Genomic DNA, 19,701 nt, shown 5'->3' with positions numbered 1-19,701 from the left:
CCTGAGTGCTGATATAGTCTTTTGAAGCCTAGCGACTTCAGGGTCTGTTTTTCCTATCAGTCGGTTGGCTCATTTTGATAGGGTTTTTGCGGATGGCAGACAGCAGCTTTCCTATCCTGTCCTATGTAGTTAGCTTGGGCCCCATCATTTGCTCAACCTATCTTTCTATCTGTGTTAGTGTTTTCATCTTGCTTCACCGTCATTATATGTTGGGGGCTGCCTATTGCTTTGGGGTCTGCTCTGGGGCAGTTTAGTTTTTCCCCTTTCTGTCTTTAGGCTATGTAGTTCTCCGGCTGTGATCGAGGGGTCTAGGGCACCGTAGGAACCCCCCACGGCTACTGCTAGTTGTTGTGGATAGGTTCAGGGGTCTGCAATCCGATAGCTGCCAACCTCTCTGGTTTTTCTGGACTTAGCTGGTATTTTGTTTTTTTCCTCCTTCGGTGACTCATCATAACACATTTCTGTCTGCTCAGATGACTATTCAGAATAAGCTATAGTGTGTGCACAAGAGAAATAACACTATTTATGGCCACCAGCTATCCCCTGTGCAGGTGTAAGGGTGTGTGCAGACGCTGCGGAACCCGCTGCGGATTCATCCGTGCGAATTTTGCAAAAACCGCAGATAAAACCGCAGGTCAAAAGACCTGCGGTTTATCTGCGGTTTAGCCTGCGGTTTGGTCCTGCGGTTTCACCATCTCCACAATGGTGGAGATAGGAAACCGCTGCGGATTCCGCAGAAAGAATTGACATGTCAATTCTTTCTGCGGTTTCAAAACCGCAGGAAAACCGCACGGATAAATCCGCACCGTCTACACAGTGGTTTTTGGTTACCACTCATTTGAATGGTACTGTACACCGCAGCTAAAACTGCTGCGGGTCCGCAGCGGCCAAAACCGCTGCGGAACCACAGCGTAATCCGCAGCGTGTGCACGTAGCCTAAGAGTGTGAAGAAGGAGCCAAGCCCCCCTATGGCCGGTGTGTGTGTCAGGTTGATGCAGGGTTAACTGCAACAATGTCCCCAGGGAGTAGGGGAGGGTGTCCCTATAGGGGAACCAGTGGGAAGGTTTTAAGGTTATAGGAAGTAAGTAGTCAGTGTTGAGTATGCTGTGTGTTGAAAAGGAGGTGAAAGGGAGAAGACAGGGTTATTGGTTATGGAACTACAAGGCTCAGCATGGAAAACAGCTAGTTACAGAGGTGGTAGGACATCATTGGCAATTGGATACCCCTGCAGAAAGGAAAGCTTATAAGGCTGGGAAACATACCGTGCAGTTTAAAAGGGGGACCTCGGGAAAAGGTAGCACCCTGCTGTGAGTACAGAAACTGGGAGCATTGCTTCAATGTGCAGTCCCTGGGACTAAAATAGTGCAAAGAGTCGGGGTATTGGGATCATAGCGACACACATGGACCTGTATGACCCTAGCACTAAGAAAACGTAGGGCTTTCCAAATCCCCCCCATGCCCCCTGTGGTACCTGTTGCTAGGAACAAAATGCAAATTGTAACTCTGGGTAAGGAGCCAGTGTATGGTGTTTAAGATGGAGAAGGAGAATGTATAACCTGTTATCCCCTGTTCATCAGTCTGGCCGTGAACAAAATGGACATTGTTTATAAGGTCTCATCTGACTTATTGATTGAAAAGGTAAAAGAAAGACAGAGTGCACTAACTGCATCGAAAATGACAATGGATGAAGCAGATACAGTGTAGCTGTGAATCCAGCTTTGGAATTGAATAAATTTGCTATAATCGGAAGCTTCATGTATTTGTGTGTGTCTCCTCGCTCACACAGCCGAGTTCTCCACACTCCATCTTCCCCTCTCTGTAGACTTTAATAGGAGCAGAAAACCAACTTTTCAGTAGCTGAGATCTATTACACAATTTGTTACATGGGAATAATTCTATGGAATAATCCAAAGTTGTTTAGAAAATAAAAATGTGATTGAGGTGTGAGTCCTATAATGACAGACTTGAGCTGGCTATAAGGCGATCACAAAGAAATACCATAGGAAGTTTATTTCAGAGTATGCCGACATCAGCCAGACTTGCTTGACAGACTTGCTTAGAAGTAACACACATTGCGAGATGGCCACTTGCCACTTTCGGCACCACATTAGCTCCCACCATTACGTTAAGCAGTAGCATCTTTTTGAGTAAATATTGGGCTGTGGAACAACATAATTAATTTCTGTGCTTCCTATTTAAAGAAAAGAAAGAAAAGTTGTCCTAATCGACAGTAATAGCTAAAAAAAGAAAAAACGTCATCCGGCTCACTCCATATGTTTCATTCAAATGGTTCATGTAATTGTGATCTTTTAAAAACAAAGGAAACTGAACCAAACGCAATGACAGCGATGATGAGAATGGCGGTCAGGCAGATAGCGATCACTGCCCAAATAGGAAGGCTAGGAGGATCACTGCTGGAATTGTCAGAGTCAGTTGGAAGTCCTGCACAGAGAAAACAGAAAGTTTCAGGATTGTGTCAAAGATTACCATAATTGTATCTATCAATATATAGCTATACACAATATAAAGTGATCAGGAGGAAAATTGTTATTATCTAAAAAAAAAGAAGAAGATAAGGAGGGACACTGCTGGAAAGAAACAGATAGAGGAAGCACTGCAGGAAAAAAGAAATGTAGGAGAGGCACTGCAGGTAAGAAACAGATAGAGGAAGCACTGCAGGAAAAAAGAAATGTAGGAGAGGCACTGCAGGTAAGAAAAAGATAGGAGAGGCACTGCAGGAAATAGAAATGTAGGAGAGGCACTGCAGGTAAGAAAAAGATAGGAGAGGCACTGCAGGTAAGAAACAGATAGAGGAAGCACTGCAGGTAAGAAAAAGATAGGATAGGCACTGCAGGAAATAAAAAGATAGGATAGGCACTGCTGGAAAGAAACAGATAGAGGAAGCACTGCAGGAAAAAAGAAATGTAGGAGAGGCACTGCAGGTAAGAAAAAGATAGGAGAGACACTGCAGGTAAGAAAAAGATAGGAGAGGCAGGAAATAAAAAGATAGGAAAGGCACTGTAGGAAAGAGAAATGTAGGAGAGACACTGCAGGAAATAGAAATGTAGGAGAGGCACTGCAGGAAATAGAAATGTAGGAGAGGCACTGCAGGAAAGAAAAAGATAGGAGAGGCTCATGTGATATGGAACAGGTAGGTGCCGGATGTAAGTAGAAAATATAAGGCCACCGGTGGAATATCAACGGACAGTAAGAGAATATTAGGGCAAAATTATCAAGACGTAATAGATGGTTACCTCAGACCTGGAAGAAGGCACACAAGCCGAAACGCACGAGGGGTCGTGGTACCACAGGTCTGAGTCAACCATCTATTACCATCTTGTTCTTTATACCCTTATATTCTCTTACTGTCCGTTGGTATTCCCACCGGTGGCCTTATATTTTGTACTTACAATCCGGCACCTACCTGTTCTATGTAGGTGTATATACCCTATTATTTATAGGCATCTTGAACTTATACTTCATGTTCCTTTTTCCTGTGGTCCCACCATATTGGTAGTCCTCACTGTCTCCCTATCCCCCCTTTACTATTATTTTACAATTTTCATAAATTTTTCTAATAAAAAATTACATTTTATTAAACTCTTGGTCTCTCCATGTGCATCTTTTCTCTATATGGTCTATGTAATGACATGCACTGAACCTCTTTACTTAATCCCCTATGTGGACACAAGTTGCTGTATTCTTATCAACACTGTGGCATTGTTATCTACATCTGATTTAACCTTTATACCTATAGCACCAATTGGTTGCGGTTATAAAATAGAAGTGACAAAACCTTGTATTAAAAATATTAAAAGCAAAATATACTGAAAGAAAACTGAGGCAAATGAACTTATATTATTTAGAATTTTATCAGCAAAGGTAAAACAGCAGCATGAGTATAATATAGTATCTATTGCACAAAACCTTCGCTAAAAAACATTAATATGTAGGATGTATGCCTATTTATAAGGGGCTATGTGAGGGCTCATACTGTATATAGAAGACTATGTGAGGGCTCATACTGTATATAAGGGACTGTGGGGCTCATACTGTATATAGGGAGGCTATGTGAGGGCTCACACTGTTTTTAAGTGGCTATAAGGTGGCTCATAGTGTACATATAGAGATTATGTGGAGGCTCGTACTGTGTCTAGGGAGCTATGTGGGGACTCATACTATATATAGGTGGCTATGCAAGGACTCACTGAATATAAGAGATTATGTGAGGGCTCATACTGTATATAGGGGACAAGGACTCACGCATTATATAAAGGGCTATGTGACAGCTCATACTGTAAATAGAGAAGTTATGTGGAGGCTCATACCTCACATGGGGGACTGTGTGTGGACTCATTCTGTATATAGGGGAGATGTCAGCATACTTAAAGGTAACCTGTCACCAGTTTATTCCCATATAACCTATGACCACCATCTTTCAGCCCCATGTGACAGTGTTCTAGAATGCTGTGTATTTGACGCCCTGTAAGGTAAAAAAATTGGTTTTATTATACTCACCTACTGGGCAGTCCGGTCTTGTTCCAGTGCCTCCCTTTTTCTTGCGATGACGTTCTCCTTCCCTGCTTTGTTTGGATGACGCATCCTATGTCATCCACACAGTGTTCCCCATCACGCTCCTGTGCAGGCGTACTTCTGTCTTCCCTGCTGAGGGCAGAGCACAGTACTGTAATACACGCTCTTTGGCCTTTCCCCTCAGCAGGGCAGATAGAAGTGCGTCTACACAGGAGCGTGATAGGGAGCTCTGTGTGGATGATAGTGGATGCGTCATCCACACGAAGCAGAGCCCCCACATGACGATTAATATTATATATTATGATATTATTATTTTATTTTAATATGAATTGTAATTAATATGTTAATAATAATTTTGAGCAGAATTAATTTCAGCCTATTGCTTTGGCCTCCACGACAGTCATGGTCTGTCACGTGGCGCTCATACTATGTGCACAAACATCAGATGCTATATACAGGATAATATGTGACTGGTGTAATGTCTAGTGTCTGTATTCCTAGTATAATATACAACAGCCACATATTTTCCGTACATACCATCTGATGCCTATAGTCACAGTATATCATATACCCGTCATATATTCTCCTGTACACTGGATGTGGTATACTGTGTGCACATCTGGTGTATATACAGATGATATGTCACTGATATATCATATACCAGTCACATATTATCTTGTATCCATACTTCTAAATATAACCAGGTCTACTACACAGAGATGATACAACTGTATGTTAATTATATTCTTCTTTAAAGAATCCTCCTATAAATTTTTTTCATCCTAATTCTGTGTAGAGGTTAGAGTAGTGCCATTGTGTTAATATGCTCCCCTAGCGGTATCTTCTCCGGCAGAGCCGTATCTAGGCTTCCTGGCACCCGGGGCAAGAATTTGGTTTGGCGCCCCCCCACTCCAAATCCCCCACACATTAACCCCATCCCCACTCATTAACCCCCATCCCCACTCCAAATCCCCCACACACATTATGTACCCCCCACTCCAAATCCCCCACATATTAACCCCATCCCTACTCATTAACCCCCCCAAACAATAACCCCCATCCCCACTCATTAACCCCCCGTCCATACTCCCAAATCCCCCAACACATTATGTACCCCCCCTCCAAATCCCCCACACATTAACCCCCATCCCCACTCATTAACCCCCCAGACATTAATTCCATCCCCACTCATTAACCCTCCACAAATTAATTCCATCCCCACTCATTAACCCCCCACACATTAACCCCCATCCGCACTCATTAACCCCCCACACATTAACCCCATCCCCACTCTTTACCCCCCACACATTAATCCCCATCCCCACGTTAACCTCATCTCCACTCATTAAACCCCCCACACATTAACCCCCATCCCCACTCATTAACCCCCCACACATTAACCCCATCCCCACTCTTTACCCCCCACACAGTAACCCCCATCTCCACTCATTAACCCCCATCCCCACACATTAACCCCCCACTCATTAACCCCCATCCATTAACCCCATCCCCACATTAATCCCCATCCCCACATTAACCTCATCTCCACTCATTGACCCCACTACACATTAACCCCATCGCCACACATTAACACCCCCCATCTTCGGTGGTTTCTTCAGCTCCACATTGGAGCACACTTACCACCAGCGGTCCAGTGCTGAGCGTTCACTCTGGGCGCCGGGGAATAACGTCAGCAGCGTGATCACATGACATGTCACGCTGCTGACGTCGCTCTGGCCCGGCGGTCAGAGCTGCAATTGTACTGGCATCTATACAGACGCCAGTACAATTGTTCCCTGGGAGCCGGCACGCGCACCTTCTCTGCGCCTGCTGTCAGCTTGACAGCTGACACAGAGAACCGCCGACTCTCAGGTCAGGGGGGCGGCAGAACGCAGCCGCCAGGGAGGACACTGCGGACCGCTGCATTCCTGCCCGTACTGCGCCCCCTGCCGGCTGCGCCCAGGGCAACTGCCCCGGTTGCCCCCCCCTAGATACGCCCCTGTTCTCCGGTATCCAGCACCTCTCTGCTTCTCCTCTGAGTGACGTCTTCACTCTTCGGACTCCGGCTCACACTATGCTTTACAGATGCTTCTCGCAAAATTAGAATATCATCAAAAAGTTAACTTATTTCAGTTCTTCAACACAAAAAGTGAAACTCATATACTATATAGAGTCATTACAAACAGAGTGATCTATTTCACGTGTTTATTTCTGTTAATGTTGATTTAAAATCTGAAAAGTTGGCCTTCTGAAATGTATATTCAGTAAATGCACTCAATACTTGGTCGGGGCTCCTTTTCCATCAATTACTGCATCAATGCGGCGTGGAATGCAGGCGATCAGCCTGTGGCACTGCTGAGGAGTTATGGAAGCCCAGGCTGCTTTGATAGCAGCCTTCAGCTTGTCTACATTGTTGGGTCTGGTGTCTCTCATCTTCTGACTAGGTCAAGGACAGGCGAGTTTGATGATATTCCAATTTTGTGAGAAGCACCTGTATGTGACCTGGAAGTCTCTTTACACTGTAAGTCTATGGTCCTCATTTTGAGCTTTGTTCTCATGCTCCATAGACTTATATTGTAAAAGCCACTTATGGGTCACAGAGCGCAGCGTGACCCATAGAGTCTGAATAGCTGTCAGATAACTTAGAAGAGGAGCGGAGCGGCGCTGGATACTGGAGAAGACTGCTATCTTTGAGTATCTTAACACACTGACACTGCACTAAACTAACATTTACACAGGTTTAAAGAAAAAAAAGTTAATGACTTCTTCTTAACGTGGACTGTTTTGTCTTTTTTATATTGTAGGTGAGTATATATGAATCAATTCTATGAGGACAACATGCAATTTCCAAGCCACACACTTTTTTTTTTCCAACACTGTTTTTTGGCCTCTAGATGATTTTCATCAGTGACTCAGTGTGATGGCACGTTACTGAATTATGATAGTGCACTGTGCACACGGTCACGATTCCCTGGAGTTGCCAGCATAGTGATCGCAAGTATGAGTTTGCATACTTGTGATGTTCCCGAGCCGTCCAGTGTCTGAAGGATAGGCCGCTGCTAATGGGCCACTGCTGTCTGCTTGCCCCCCAGGCCAAAATTTGCCAGCCAGCCCCTGAGAGTGATGATACAGGGAGTGCTGCTGAAACCTGTCCCAATAAGTTGCTTCATCAGGAGTATAAGGGCTCATTTTACATCACAGCCAGGAGTGCCAATATGCAGGTATTATAAATACTAAGGGCACAGACAGACGTCCGTGTAACTCAGGATGGCATCACAATCCTCGTACTGGCTGTCCTCTTTACAACTGCATAGAAATACAAAACGCTGTCATGCTGAGGTCAGGAGAGATGCCGGGTCAGTCCGGGCAGTGCGATGCGATCATCGCACAAGTTATACACCCGTCTGTCTGCACCCTTAGAAAAAGACACTGTGCTGGAACAGCATTGTGGCCCCTCCATTCTCAGTATAGGTGCAGGTCCCGGAGTTTGAACCTTATTATGTGATGACATATTGCAGCTATAGGCCTAAACTTACATAAGAATACTTTTTAGCCTAACTACAAAACTAACACCCAGGCCAGCTGAAAAGAAACATTTGGTTGCATCCAAATATGGATATGCTCTAGATTTGCGGTGTGTGTGTGGAGTCATATTATCGGTTCATAACATTTTACTCCACTTACTCCAGTCCTGAGTGAAGTCCTGCCGCATACTACTGTGGTTGACCCTACAGGTATACACTTCATCGGCCATGGATGTGACATTGAGTGATAAAGAGGTCAGAAACGTCAGGTCCAGTAATGGCAGCGTCGTCCTTTCCATCATCTCCTCCGATATGTGTTGTCCATTCTTGTACCACATTATGGAGATATCTTTGGGGTAATGCCCGTACGCTCGGCAGTGCACCCTAAGTGTGCCATTGTCTACTGGGATCTGGGTCACCTTCACAACTGGAGCTTCTACAAGATGAAGAACAAGGGATAATAATCATTGTTTCCTAATTACAAGATAAAGATGATGTTCTCTATCCAAAGACATTCCCTTTGACATGAGAGCCACCATTAAAATCAGCTGATCGTTGCAAGTCGTGATCCTGAAGCCTCATCGTGATGTCAGGGCAGCGAACAGTGAACTGTGTTTTTTTAAATCTGTCAGCACAGTCCATTTCCTTGTAATACATAATAATATAACAAAAGAGGAGGTGGCGTTGGACAGGGAATAGAGCTGGAGTGACAGAGGCTTCAGATCTACCATAGCTTTTCACTTAGATCTACCATAGCTTTTCAGCCATATTTATATGTCAATTCAAACTCTGGTTTCTCACTAATGGAGGCAAGGTCTGGCCATGTAAATATATTGCTGAACTTGTCTTTGAAAGAGCTATACGCATATATAAATAGTTTGGAGGTGAATTGCTACTGACATATTCTCTGAGAATCTGCCCCCAAAGGAGGCGTTTCCAGTGTGAGGCATGTAATGACTCACAGTCTGCTCTCCGAATTTACATGTCTCGTATCAGTAATGCCGCCTTTCATTTACAATAAGCTCTGGAGGCGGATTCTCAGGGAGATCTATGTCCCACCCATAGAACTTAACAGCTCATTTACATATTAAGAAAAATGTGGCTTTCACTGGAATAATATGATCTGCATGTCCTCCATATGGACAACTTAGGAGGGTGTATCCTACTGACAGATTCCCTTATACGAATTTGTAAGTAATAATGGAGTTGTCTTAATTAATTAATAAGTAAATGTTTAGGGGAGAAGCAATGTCAAATAGAATATGTGTCTGATAGGTTCTGGTCTTGGTTCCCATAGGAAGTAAGAGTGAGAAGTTTTCTGTAGAAGTCATACTTAGTCTTCTGCAGTCTTACCTTTTCGATTAAAGGTGCAGTTTCCTAGTGAGAGCAATCTGGTGATGTGCGGGATACACATATTTACCAAAATATACTGGTTTTGTTCTAATATAGTTTTATTAAAATTAAATTTTTCTACAAATTCCTCATCACTCGGCGACTCTGCCGCCCACCTTACGGTATTTGTATTAAAATACATGAATAGTTTTCCATCATAATGAATGTGGCATAAAGCCTGGGCTGTGCCATTATCAGACAGCGTGCATCCTTCCAACCACTGCAGAATGTGATACCCTGTAAACAGAAATAAGAAAAAATAAAATACCCCTGGTTCACACAATGCATTTTTATTGCAGATTTTCTAGTCAGATTTGCATATAAGAAATCGGTATTGTGAAACATTTCCACATTTTTCAAATCTGAAAGTGTCAATTCTTTGTATGAAATTGATTGCTGATTTCCCTCTTTCCAATGCAAAGGATGAAATATGCGGCAAATCCACAACAAAATCTGCATGTATCACATGAGAATTTAGCCACAAATAATCTGCAGAAAAGTCCACTGCAAATCTTTTACAAGTTAACATGCCCTAAGGGTAGGTGGTCATAAAAGTATAAAAAGACAACTCGCCTATCTCTACCCAATATACTAAAATGCAATTAAAGGATATTCCAATTTTATTCTGTTAACCATTTAAAGGGGTTCTCCAGGATTTTTTTTCTATATACTATGAGCCTAACTACTTTCTGTTTATACCCGGCACCGGCTCAGATTAGTCACTGACTGCAATTCATCTGCTCAATGTCTACAGTATAGCACTTTCGGGCTTCTCTGTCAATGGGGAATGTCAGCCAACGGAATGCTGATTGACAGCCGGCTCCCTTCTGCCTTACTGCGGGGAGCCGGCTGTCAATCAGCATGACATCAGCCGTTCATAGCCAATGAATGAACTCACTACACCTTTCTGACGTCAGCACGAGCACTGTGGGAAAATTTCCCACCTCTCTCGCATTAATGTCCATAGGTGAAGTGAGTTCATGGGTTGTGAACTCGCAGGACCTGTCAGACGGCACAACGGGCAGGAGAACTTTCGGTGCCCTCAGACAGGGAATAGGAGTTCATAGGGAGACACTGGGCGCCCAGTGTCTGCTGGATGACAGGCTTTATGGTCGCATCATGCACCCATGCAGCCTGCCATCTAGATGTAGCAGAGCTGGACCCATTGTGGGACAAATGGATTAGCAACATCTCTGCGGAAAGGTGAGGAATATTGTTGTTTTTTATTTTTAACTCTTTTGCAGATGACAAGGGGTCGCTGGAATGGGCAAGGTTGTAAGTATGGTTTAATTAAGATTTATTAAAGGAGTCTGTGTCATTCTTTCAATTAAATGACTTTATTCTGGGTGTCTATGTTTTCATACAATTTGACTATGGGGTAAGTAATGGGGGCGTCTTATTGACGCCTCTCCATTACTAACCTCGGGGTGTGATGTCACCTGAAAATACAAAGGTGACATCAACCCCCCCAACTATCACCCCACTTGCCAGCACTACAGGGCAATTAGAAAGAACGAGGGTAAGTGCCAGAATTGGCACGTCTTAGAGATGCGCCTTTTCTGGTGCAGCTGAGAGCTGTTGTTTTTAGCCTCAGAGGGGCAGTCTCCTTGGCCCCTTCCTAGGCTATTAATATCAGCCCGCAGCTGTCTGCATAGCCTTTGCTGGTTATTAATTATAGGGGGACCCCACATAATTTTTTTTGGGGTGGGGTTCCCCATTTTAATAGTCAGTAAAGGCTTAAAAAAATCCAAATATTCCAGCACATCTTCTTACTTGAAAATAAATCTTTATTGAGAGATCTTCATTAAAAATCCAAAAGCAGGATACAGGTTAAAAATCCATGGTGAAGACAGACATTTACGCGTTTCAACTCAACAGAGTCTTACTCATAATGACCACATACTAAAAATTCCCAAACATATATCCTGCACTAGGAACTGAAGACAAATCAGTATGCACCTGATGAATTAACTCAATGTGAACCGCTAGTAAACCCAAAGGATAATATACTAGCAAAGAGTACCATCAAACCATCTTATATATAAAGGTGACCAACCCAGTATGTATTATAAGCACATGAAACCCAAACATCAATAATTAAAAAAAAAAAAAAATTCAATATAAAAAACTCAGATCATTTCTCAGATTTAAACCGCCAGGCGTTCTTGTCTGCAGACACAGAATCCATTTCGCCTCACACTTTCGTAATTCATGTTATATTACCTCCTCTGAATTTTAAATTTGGTTTGTCAATGGCCATAATTTTTAGATTAGATACATCACCCCCATGCATTTGCAAAAAATGTCGAGATGCACCCGAGGGAGTACGTGTAGTGCGATTTTGAGCATCATAAATATGCTCCGGTAAGCGTTTACGGAGCGAGCGTGTGGTGTATCCCACGTACTGCAGACAACATTGTTCGCAGCATATGAGGTACACCAAATTGGTACTACTGCAATTCATGAGAAAATTTATGTCATAGATCTATTAGCCTGAAAAAGAAGAAAAATGTTTAGAATTAACCATATATTTGCAGGCACCACATGTTTTATGGCCACAACGATATGAGCCCACTGTGGCAAGCCATGTAGATTGGGTTTCACTATGAAAGTTCCTGTTAGACGAATGATCACTGGGTGAAAGATAGTTGCCAATAGTAACCCCACGTTTTGATACAAATTTAACACCCTTTGTAAGAATTTTCTGTATAATAGGGTCAGTATTTAAAATGGGAAGGTACTTCTTTACAATTGCCACTATCTTATTAAATTGATTACTATATGTGGTGGAAAAGACTATTTCAGGAACCGGAGAAATATCTGAATTTTGTGTGTGTGCACTAGGGTGACCGCAAAAAATCGATGTCGGAATTTTGTCCGTCTGGACCCCACAAAACAATTCCCCTTTCCAGATATTGAGATAGCCAAAATTTGAGCTCGATCAAACGACGTTAACCTGTGCCGCTCGTCGCTCAAAGTTTGAAAAAATCCAAATTGAGGTTTTTTAAGATTTAGGTATTTTGCATAGTCTGTTAGACTATAAAGAATGTGACAACAACATTGCAGAAATAGCCCTGACCAAATTTTCGAACCATTTGTGGTATTTGAATGCAGAGTTGGTGGGATTATCGTTTTTTGATCCCACCATTACAGACAATGAAAAGTTGTTAATGGCTAATAAATTGCTCAGTAGCACAGATGAACCATCAGAGCACGCTAGGGTTGTAAATCCAAAAGTTAGGAAAGAAAAAATAAAAGAGGTAGGAAGTAACCGACTTTAACGACCTTCTGACAAAAGATGAAGAACAAAAGCAATATGCCCTGCAAGTTGTAAGCAAATGCCGAGCATTATATTCTGACGCTTCAAAAACTACTTTAACAAAAGCTCTAGAATAGATTAGATAACTATGTAAAATTATCAACTCATGTAGGTTAGCGTGCTCTGATGGTTCATCTGTGCTACTGAGCAATTTATTAGCCATTAACAACTTTTCATTGTCTGTAATGGTGGGATCAAAAAACGATAATCCCACCAACTCTGCATTCAAATACCACAAATGGTTCGAAAATTTGGTCAGGGCTATTTCTGCAATGTTGTTGTCACATTCTTTATAGTCTAACAGACTATGCAAAATACCTAAATCTTAAAATACCTCAATTTGGATTTTTTCAAACTTTGAGCGACGAGCGGCACGGGTTAACGTCGTTTGATCGAGCTCAAATTTTGGCTCTCTCAATATCTGGAAAGGGGAATCGTTTTGTGGGGTCCAGACGGACAAGATTCCAACATTTTTCCCCCCCATATGAGATCCGGTCACCCTAGTGTGCACTATCCCTTAAATAATCCTCCCTACTCTTCATAATAGTTTTTCTCTTGGCATTCTCCAGTATTGGTTTGTTATATCCTCTGCATAGGAACCGTTTATCAATGGTCAGCAAAGTATGAAGCCTCTGTTGTGCAGCAGCGTTTAGCTCTAATATATTCTCCAGTGGGGATATTATTAATAATAATATGCTTCGGATGATTACTTGCTGCATGTAATAGGGAGTTTCCACACACTGGTTTCCTATATAGACCACAGTTGATATTTTTCTCATGGGAATTACCCGTGAGTTGAAGATCCAAAAAGGAAACAGTGTTGCAGGGATTATTATTAAGATATGCAATAAATGTACTGATTTCATTTTTGTCACCCCTCCAGACCACCAGGACATCATCAATGTAACGTGCATAAACATAGATACCATCCAAAATGGGGGCTAAATTCAGCCCCTCCCTGGCTATTATTTTCATGAATTGGTTTGAACAACAGTATATATATATATATAGTGATTCAAATCCTTTTTTGGATGGTATCTATGTTTATACACGTTACATAAAAACTCCTTGCAGATGTCGTCCTTGGCGGGATTTGTACCCAGGACCCCAGCACTGCAAAGTGCTAACCACTAAGCCACCATGCTGCATATATTTACAGTGCTAACCACTGAGCCACCATGCTGCATATATTTACAGTGCTAACCACTGAGCCACCATGCTGCATATATTTACAGTGCTAACCACTGAGCCAGCATGCTGTATATATTTACAGTGCTTACCACTGAGCTACCGTGCTGAATATATTTATGGTGCTAGTAATGCAGAGGAAAAATATTTATGGTGCTAACCACTGAGCCACCGTGCTGCCCACAGAGCAACAAAAAATCAATAAAATATGAAATGATTGCAATGCTACCTACCCTTTATATGGCGGTGGTAATTTTGGATGTTGTGTAGAGTCTCTTGCATATCCTTTTGCTGCAGATAAAAATTATGACTGGCTACCCATAAAGTCTGATTTAGGCTTTTGTACCAGGGCACACGACGCTCTATCACTTCGTCGTCACTGTCGTACCAGAGAAGAATAACGTCGTCCAGCGTCCTCGTCTCTGTGAATGAAGGAAAGTCTGACGTGGGATCATCTGAGATCATAGTCATGTGGAAATAATGAGAGTGATAGTCTGTGGAGAAGAGGAGATGCAGGGGTTGTAGTTATACCAAAATCACATCCATGTTAGATTTAATAGCAATGCTCAGGTCGTTACCTGCACAAGCGAAGCGAGCGGACGCAATCAGGAGTAAAGCTTCAGCCACCATGTACCTGCCCATGTTGGCGCAGCTTCCTGGTGTCTCCGTCTGTGCTATAACCTGGGACTGGCACAGCTCACACTATTGCCACACTCCTTATAAAGCAATCCAGGGAGCGGCCACCGCCCGATGAGGAGAAATCCCCTTAATAATGGCAGGATTATATTGGCATTATCTGAAAACCACATATGGATTAAATCTTCCAACGTATAAGGAAATACTAGGAAACTTAGAGCAGGTGTAGCAAGGAAGTATTTGGAAATATTTGGCTCAAAGGGGTTCTCCGGGATCAATAAAATTGAGTCATCGGTGGATTGGAGCAGTTTCCTCCTATAGGTATTCCACGATAAGGTCCCAACTACATACGTGACCGCTGCAACCAGTCACTGGTCCCAACCATGACACCACCAAAGCCAGTGATTGGCTGCAGTCATCACCTGTGTAGAAGGGACCTCATCTTTGCAGCCTAATAAGCAAAAACCATCGGGACATGCTCCATCAGGTGCATTGTGAATTCCCACAGAAGTGATTGTACATGCACAGCCGCCTTCTCATCTACAGCAGCAGCGGTATCGGGCAGGATGAGGGAAGGGGACAAGGGATGCCCATTCTGGATATATTTGGGACCAAATTTATTGGAAATGTAATCCTAAAATGAGAATATTCTAAGACCAGTGCACTGGGGTACGGGTGTTTTGCCGGGTCTCATACTTCTCCAATCTCACAAGTGACCCGATATCCGCATGTTTCTCCTGTATGCACTCATGACAGTATCTTAGCGACACCATTAGGAGGGAATGTTTGCATCCAATATTTACACCATTGTCAGCACCGTATTGAGCAATATTTGCCAAATTGCCACATGGCTGAGGCTGGGGATACCCCTCTCAGGGTGAAGTGGAAGTGGATGCAGCACGGGCTCACTTTTAGGTGCCACTTTACTGAGCTGGAAAACAAGATGACATTTTTAACAGGTTTTTGCAAGAATCAGCAAAGTCTTTCTTTGAAACTGTAATATTGCAAGGGGCAGTAGCTATGGGAGAGTACTCCATCGCTTATGCCCCACCACATAACATGAAGGTGGCGGAACGACGTAGTAAGAACTTAAGAGCTTTTGGTGCGGAGCCATTATGGCTAAAATGATCAGCCCTCTCTGTCCTTTATTCGGACTCGTGGCCCCAGGTGGGAGGGTCATCACTGTGGAGGGTGCGTTGCACGCCCCAATATAGAGCGTGCCACAACCTTCCACTCATCTGATGGAAACAAAGAGTAAAAAATGATTCAATCTATCACCTGCTCTACTAAAGCAATTATATACTGTACATAATGCTCCTGCCCTAAAAGACATGTGGAAGATACATCCAAATATCCAGACATCCAAGAGATCCAGATATCCAAAGAACTAGAGACAAAACCACAGCCAGGAACACCCTACAGAACAGCCGCCAGAGGCATCAAAGCAGACACAGAAACATCAGCTGTGGAGAGCCTTCATAGCAGAGCAAAGGGGAGCTTCACACAGAGCAAGGCAGAGCCATGGCGCCGGACACTGAGAAGTGAGGGAGAAGGCGTCGTTTGCCTGCAGCGAGATGACTGTGTTATTTAGGAGCATGGAAGTGAATTAGGTGGAGCCGGTGTGCCAAGGAAGTTGAAAATGACGGCGGTCTCAGTGAAGAGGCGGAAGTAGGGCTTACATCTAGTGCGCAGTCAGATGACTTAGTGGAGGAGGACACTGAATACCATGAAAGAGAGCCAGATGTCAAAATTCTGCATGAGGTACCTGAAGTTCCGAGTACTCCTGACAAGAAAATTCAAGAGGTGCCTCAAAGTACCCAGTGTAACCACACTGGTGTCCTGCCCATGTGATATGCGCAGAATGATTTTCTTTGGCAAAATGTAGTGCAAGAGAGGCAGAAATGGGTGTGAAAACTGGGGACATCTGGCCCCCCCTCCAAAGAACATTAAGGGGCACAAAGACTCTTCTCGCCCGAGGCCTGCCGAGTTCAAAGAAGAGGGGAGTGTGACGAGATGGAATGGAGAGACTGTGAACTGTGGACGAACACCGTCATCCACTGGACCAAAGTAGCTCCCCACCTCCCATTGGCCAACCCAGATTACAGCGATCAGAGCGAATGACAGCTGGACTGCGCACTACCCGTTATGAGCAAGATCAATTTTTTTGGCAACAAATCATCCAAGAAGTTAAGAAATGTGGACTCTTGGTGAAAGAGCTCTCGCCCATGGAATGGCGAGCTAAAGGAAAGCGAGGGTGTAGAAGAGAGAACCAGGCTGCAAGTGCTGCTGAAGCGCTGGGTCTGAAACTACTGAAGCTTCTGTTTCAGGGGGGAAGGAAACTGAGGACCGAGGAGACCCATGTCTTGCAGAGAGGGGGCGTGGTGAGTCAGGAGAGTATAAGGAGGTTTGCGTGGGAAGAATGGGGCTTCCCGCTGGAGGGCTGAGTGAGAGAGGACCTGTGCCGCACCATGAGCAACGATAGGCCGCACGGCAGTAATGAGGGTCAGGTGCAGTAAGAACCTGGGGAGCGTTGCCGAGCTTGCAGGTCAGAGGAGTTTGTTGGGAAAGGCTCCCAGCCGCAAAGCACAGATCTAGGATGGGCGCAGTAAAGATTCACAAGTACCAGCAGGTGTGCAGGGAGACGCACGTTGAGCAGAGCGTTGCAGTGCGGATATCCAGGTGACGGCGGCTGCTCAGAGGCACATACGCTGATTGGAATATTGCGGGGAGCTTCACTCTTCAGCGCCGCAGTTAGATGGACTAGGGGCTCAGCGGGCAAAACCGGTGACCGCCTGAAGACGCACCAGCCTCTGCCGGTATCTCATCACCTGTTAGACCTCCAGAGAGTAACAGACAGCGGAACTACGATAAGTTAAACCTGAAAAAAAAACTGTATAGTTGAATAGCAGTTATACTGTTTACCCTGCATCCCCTTTTCCCTGTTATCTCCCTGCGAGTTTATTCCTGTTAATTTAGTAAATAATAGTTAACCCCTGCTCCACGCCTCTGTGTCACTGCATCCAAGTACCTGTGTTACACAGTTACACAGTCCCCCCACACACAGTATAGTGCAGCCCCCACACAAAGTATAATGCAGCCCCCCACGTACACAGTATAGTGCAGCAGACGCACACAAAACTGTATAGTATAAATCATATAGAAACAAGATGCAAAAAATGAACCAAAACGCAAAAAGTATAAAATTATATATGTCTTTATTAATACATGAAAATTCAATATACTGTAATAAAAAATTCCTTTTCTCACAATGATATATCAAAGATAGCCATAAGATGGCGCCACAGATCAGTAAATAGTAAAATGATACATAGCCTGGAGGTAAAAACTGAGCAATATATGAAAAAGTGAATAAACAATGTGAATTGTGCAACTGAAGCATATATAAACAAGTGAGTCCCTTATTTGCATAAAAGTGCATGAAATTGCAAGATAAAAGGTATTGTGCAAAATGAACAAACAAACGTACCTAGAGAAGCCTGGCGCTACAGCTCATTGTGGGTATTAACCTCTTCACTGCTTATTTGCACATTTGTTTGTTCATTTCGCACCTTAGGGAAAAATCTGAAGACATTTCAGAAATCAGCATGAAAAAATCTATCAGGAAAGACAGTTACTCCATGGCAAGGAATTAACATCCACCTTCTCTCTTCACACAGGTAACCATGTCATTCAACTTCTGATCAACCACCCTGCATGCATTTCACTCCATTCAATGTTAGCAAGCAGTGTGAATGGTAGCCATGTCATTCAACTTCTTTGCTATAATTCATCTGTTACACTGTTCTCAGTACTTACTGTTGTATATCCATGGGGAGGGGAACTCTGTAGATGTTATCTCAGGACAGGTGCTCTAGCCTAGAGATGGAATCAGGACTGCATCTTTCATCATCTCTTGCACACCAGGATGCGTTGAGCAGCTGTTGCTAATTTATAACTAAGCAGCTCCCACAATTAATCTTTCCTGGCCCTGTATTGGGGTGTATAAATTTAGATTCATTCTAAGGGGAACACGCATGTGAGGGGGTCGCACGCATTAAGCAAAGCATCGCATTAGCTAACCATCCAGCAAAAGACAGTTACTCCATGACAGTTAGTCAGGGCAGGAGTCTGGTAACCCACACTTTGCTCTCCCTTTTAACCATGTCCTTTATTTCTATCCTCTTGTGTTCCCTTGCCATGCACATTCACAGCCCCATCCCTCCTCCATCACAACTCATACACATCAGCCCCTCTATACTTCCCTCTCCCATGTACAGCTCCGATGCACTTCTCACCTTCCTGAAAAACCTCAGGCCATCTTGCCCAAACACATTGCACAAAAAAACTTCTAACATTTCAAAGAACTACTTGCTCTTTATGTTCCTACTCCTACTGATTTCAGGGGACATCTCCCCCCAACCCCGGTCCACCATCCCCCAACTTCAACCCCTACCCTACACCATATCAAAATCATAATTAGCTTATTAATATTATTTGCATTCCTTCATCTCCTTCTTTCAATTGTGTCCTCTGGAATCCACGGTCTGTATGTAACAAACTTCCTTTCCTGCACAACTACTTTCCTGCTGCCATTTCCCATGGTGGCTTACAATTCACCCATTCCCTGAGACCCACAAGCAGACCTGGTGGTGGAGTCGGCATACTCCTGTCCCCACAATGCACTTTCCAGGTCATCCCCCCAGTTCCATCACTCTCATTCCCTTCTTTTGAGGTCCACACCATCAGGCTCTTCTGTCCCCTCCCCGTCAGAGTAGCGGTCATTTACCCGCTCCCCATACTCACCCACCCTCTTCTTTGACGACTTCTCAGCCTGGCTGCCGCACTTCATGTCCTCCGAACTACCAACCCTTATCCTGGGGGACTTCAACATCCCCATTAACAGCCCCACTTCCACAGCTGCATCCCAGCTTCTATCACTAACCACTTCTCTTGGCCTCTCACAGCTCTCAACCTCTGAGACACACAAAGACGGTAACACCCTTGACCTGGTCTTTGTCCGGCTCTGGTCAATCTCCTACCTAAATAACTCACCGCTTCCCCTCTCTGACCACAACATTCTCTCCTTCACGCTCACAAATCCACGCCCAC

General features: G+C 43.8%; 1 protein-coding gene across 2 annotated transcripts; it reads right to left on the bottom strand.

Moving 5' to 3' along the window:
- Positions 1-1,995: 1,995 nt before the first annotated feature.
- On the bottom strand, positions 1,996-18,528 carry LOC141051728 (major histocompatibility complex class I-related gene protein-like). 2 transcript variants are annotated; one of them, XM_073548728.1, is made up of 5 exons: positions 18,409-18,528; positions 14,190-14,450; positions 9,411-9,686; positions 8,218-8,493; positions 1,996-2,442 (listed from the first exon to the last, which is right to left on the bottom strand). In XM_073548728.1, the coding sequence occupies exons 2-5, from the start codon at positions 14,425-14,427 to the stop codon at positions 2,279-2,281; spliced, it is 954 nt and encodes a 317-aa protein (XP_073404829.1). In that variant the 5' UTR covers positions 14,428-14,450; positions 18,409-18,528; the 3' UTR covers positions 1,996-2,278. The 2 variants fall into 2 exon arrangements, with proteins under 2 accessions (XP_073404829.1, XP_073404828.1); XM_073548727.1 differs by lacking the exon at positions 18,409-18,528 and adding an exon at positions 14,535-14,662.
- Positions 18,529-19,701: the final 1,173 nt, after the last annotated feature.

Source organism: Dendrobates tinctorius, unplaced genomic scaffold (genome assembly GCF_039654945.1).
Source record: "Dendrobates tinctorius isolate UK_male_01 unplaced genomic scaffold, ASM3965494v1 ptg000158l, whole genome shotgun sequence".
Lineage (NCBI taxonomy): Eukaryota > Metazoa > Chordata > Amphibia > Anura > Dendrobatidae > Dendrobates > Dendrobates tinctorius.
The sequence above is the reverse complement of the archived record's forward strand: the minus strand, read 5'-3'. Positions and strand labels throughout refer to the sequence as shown.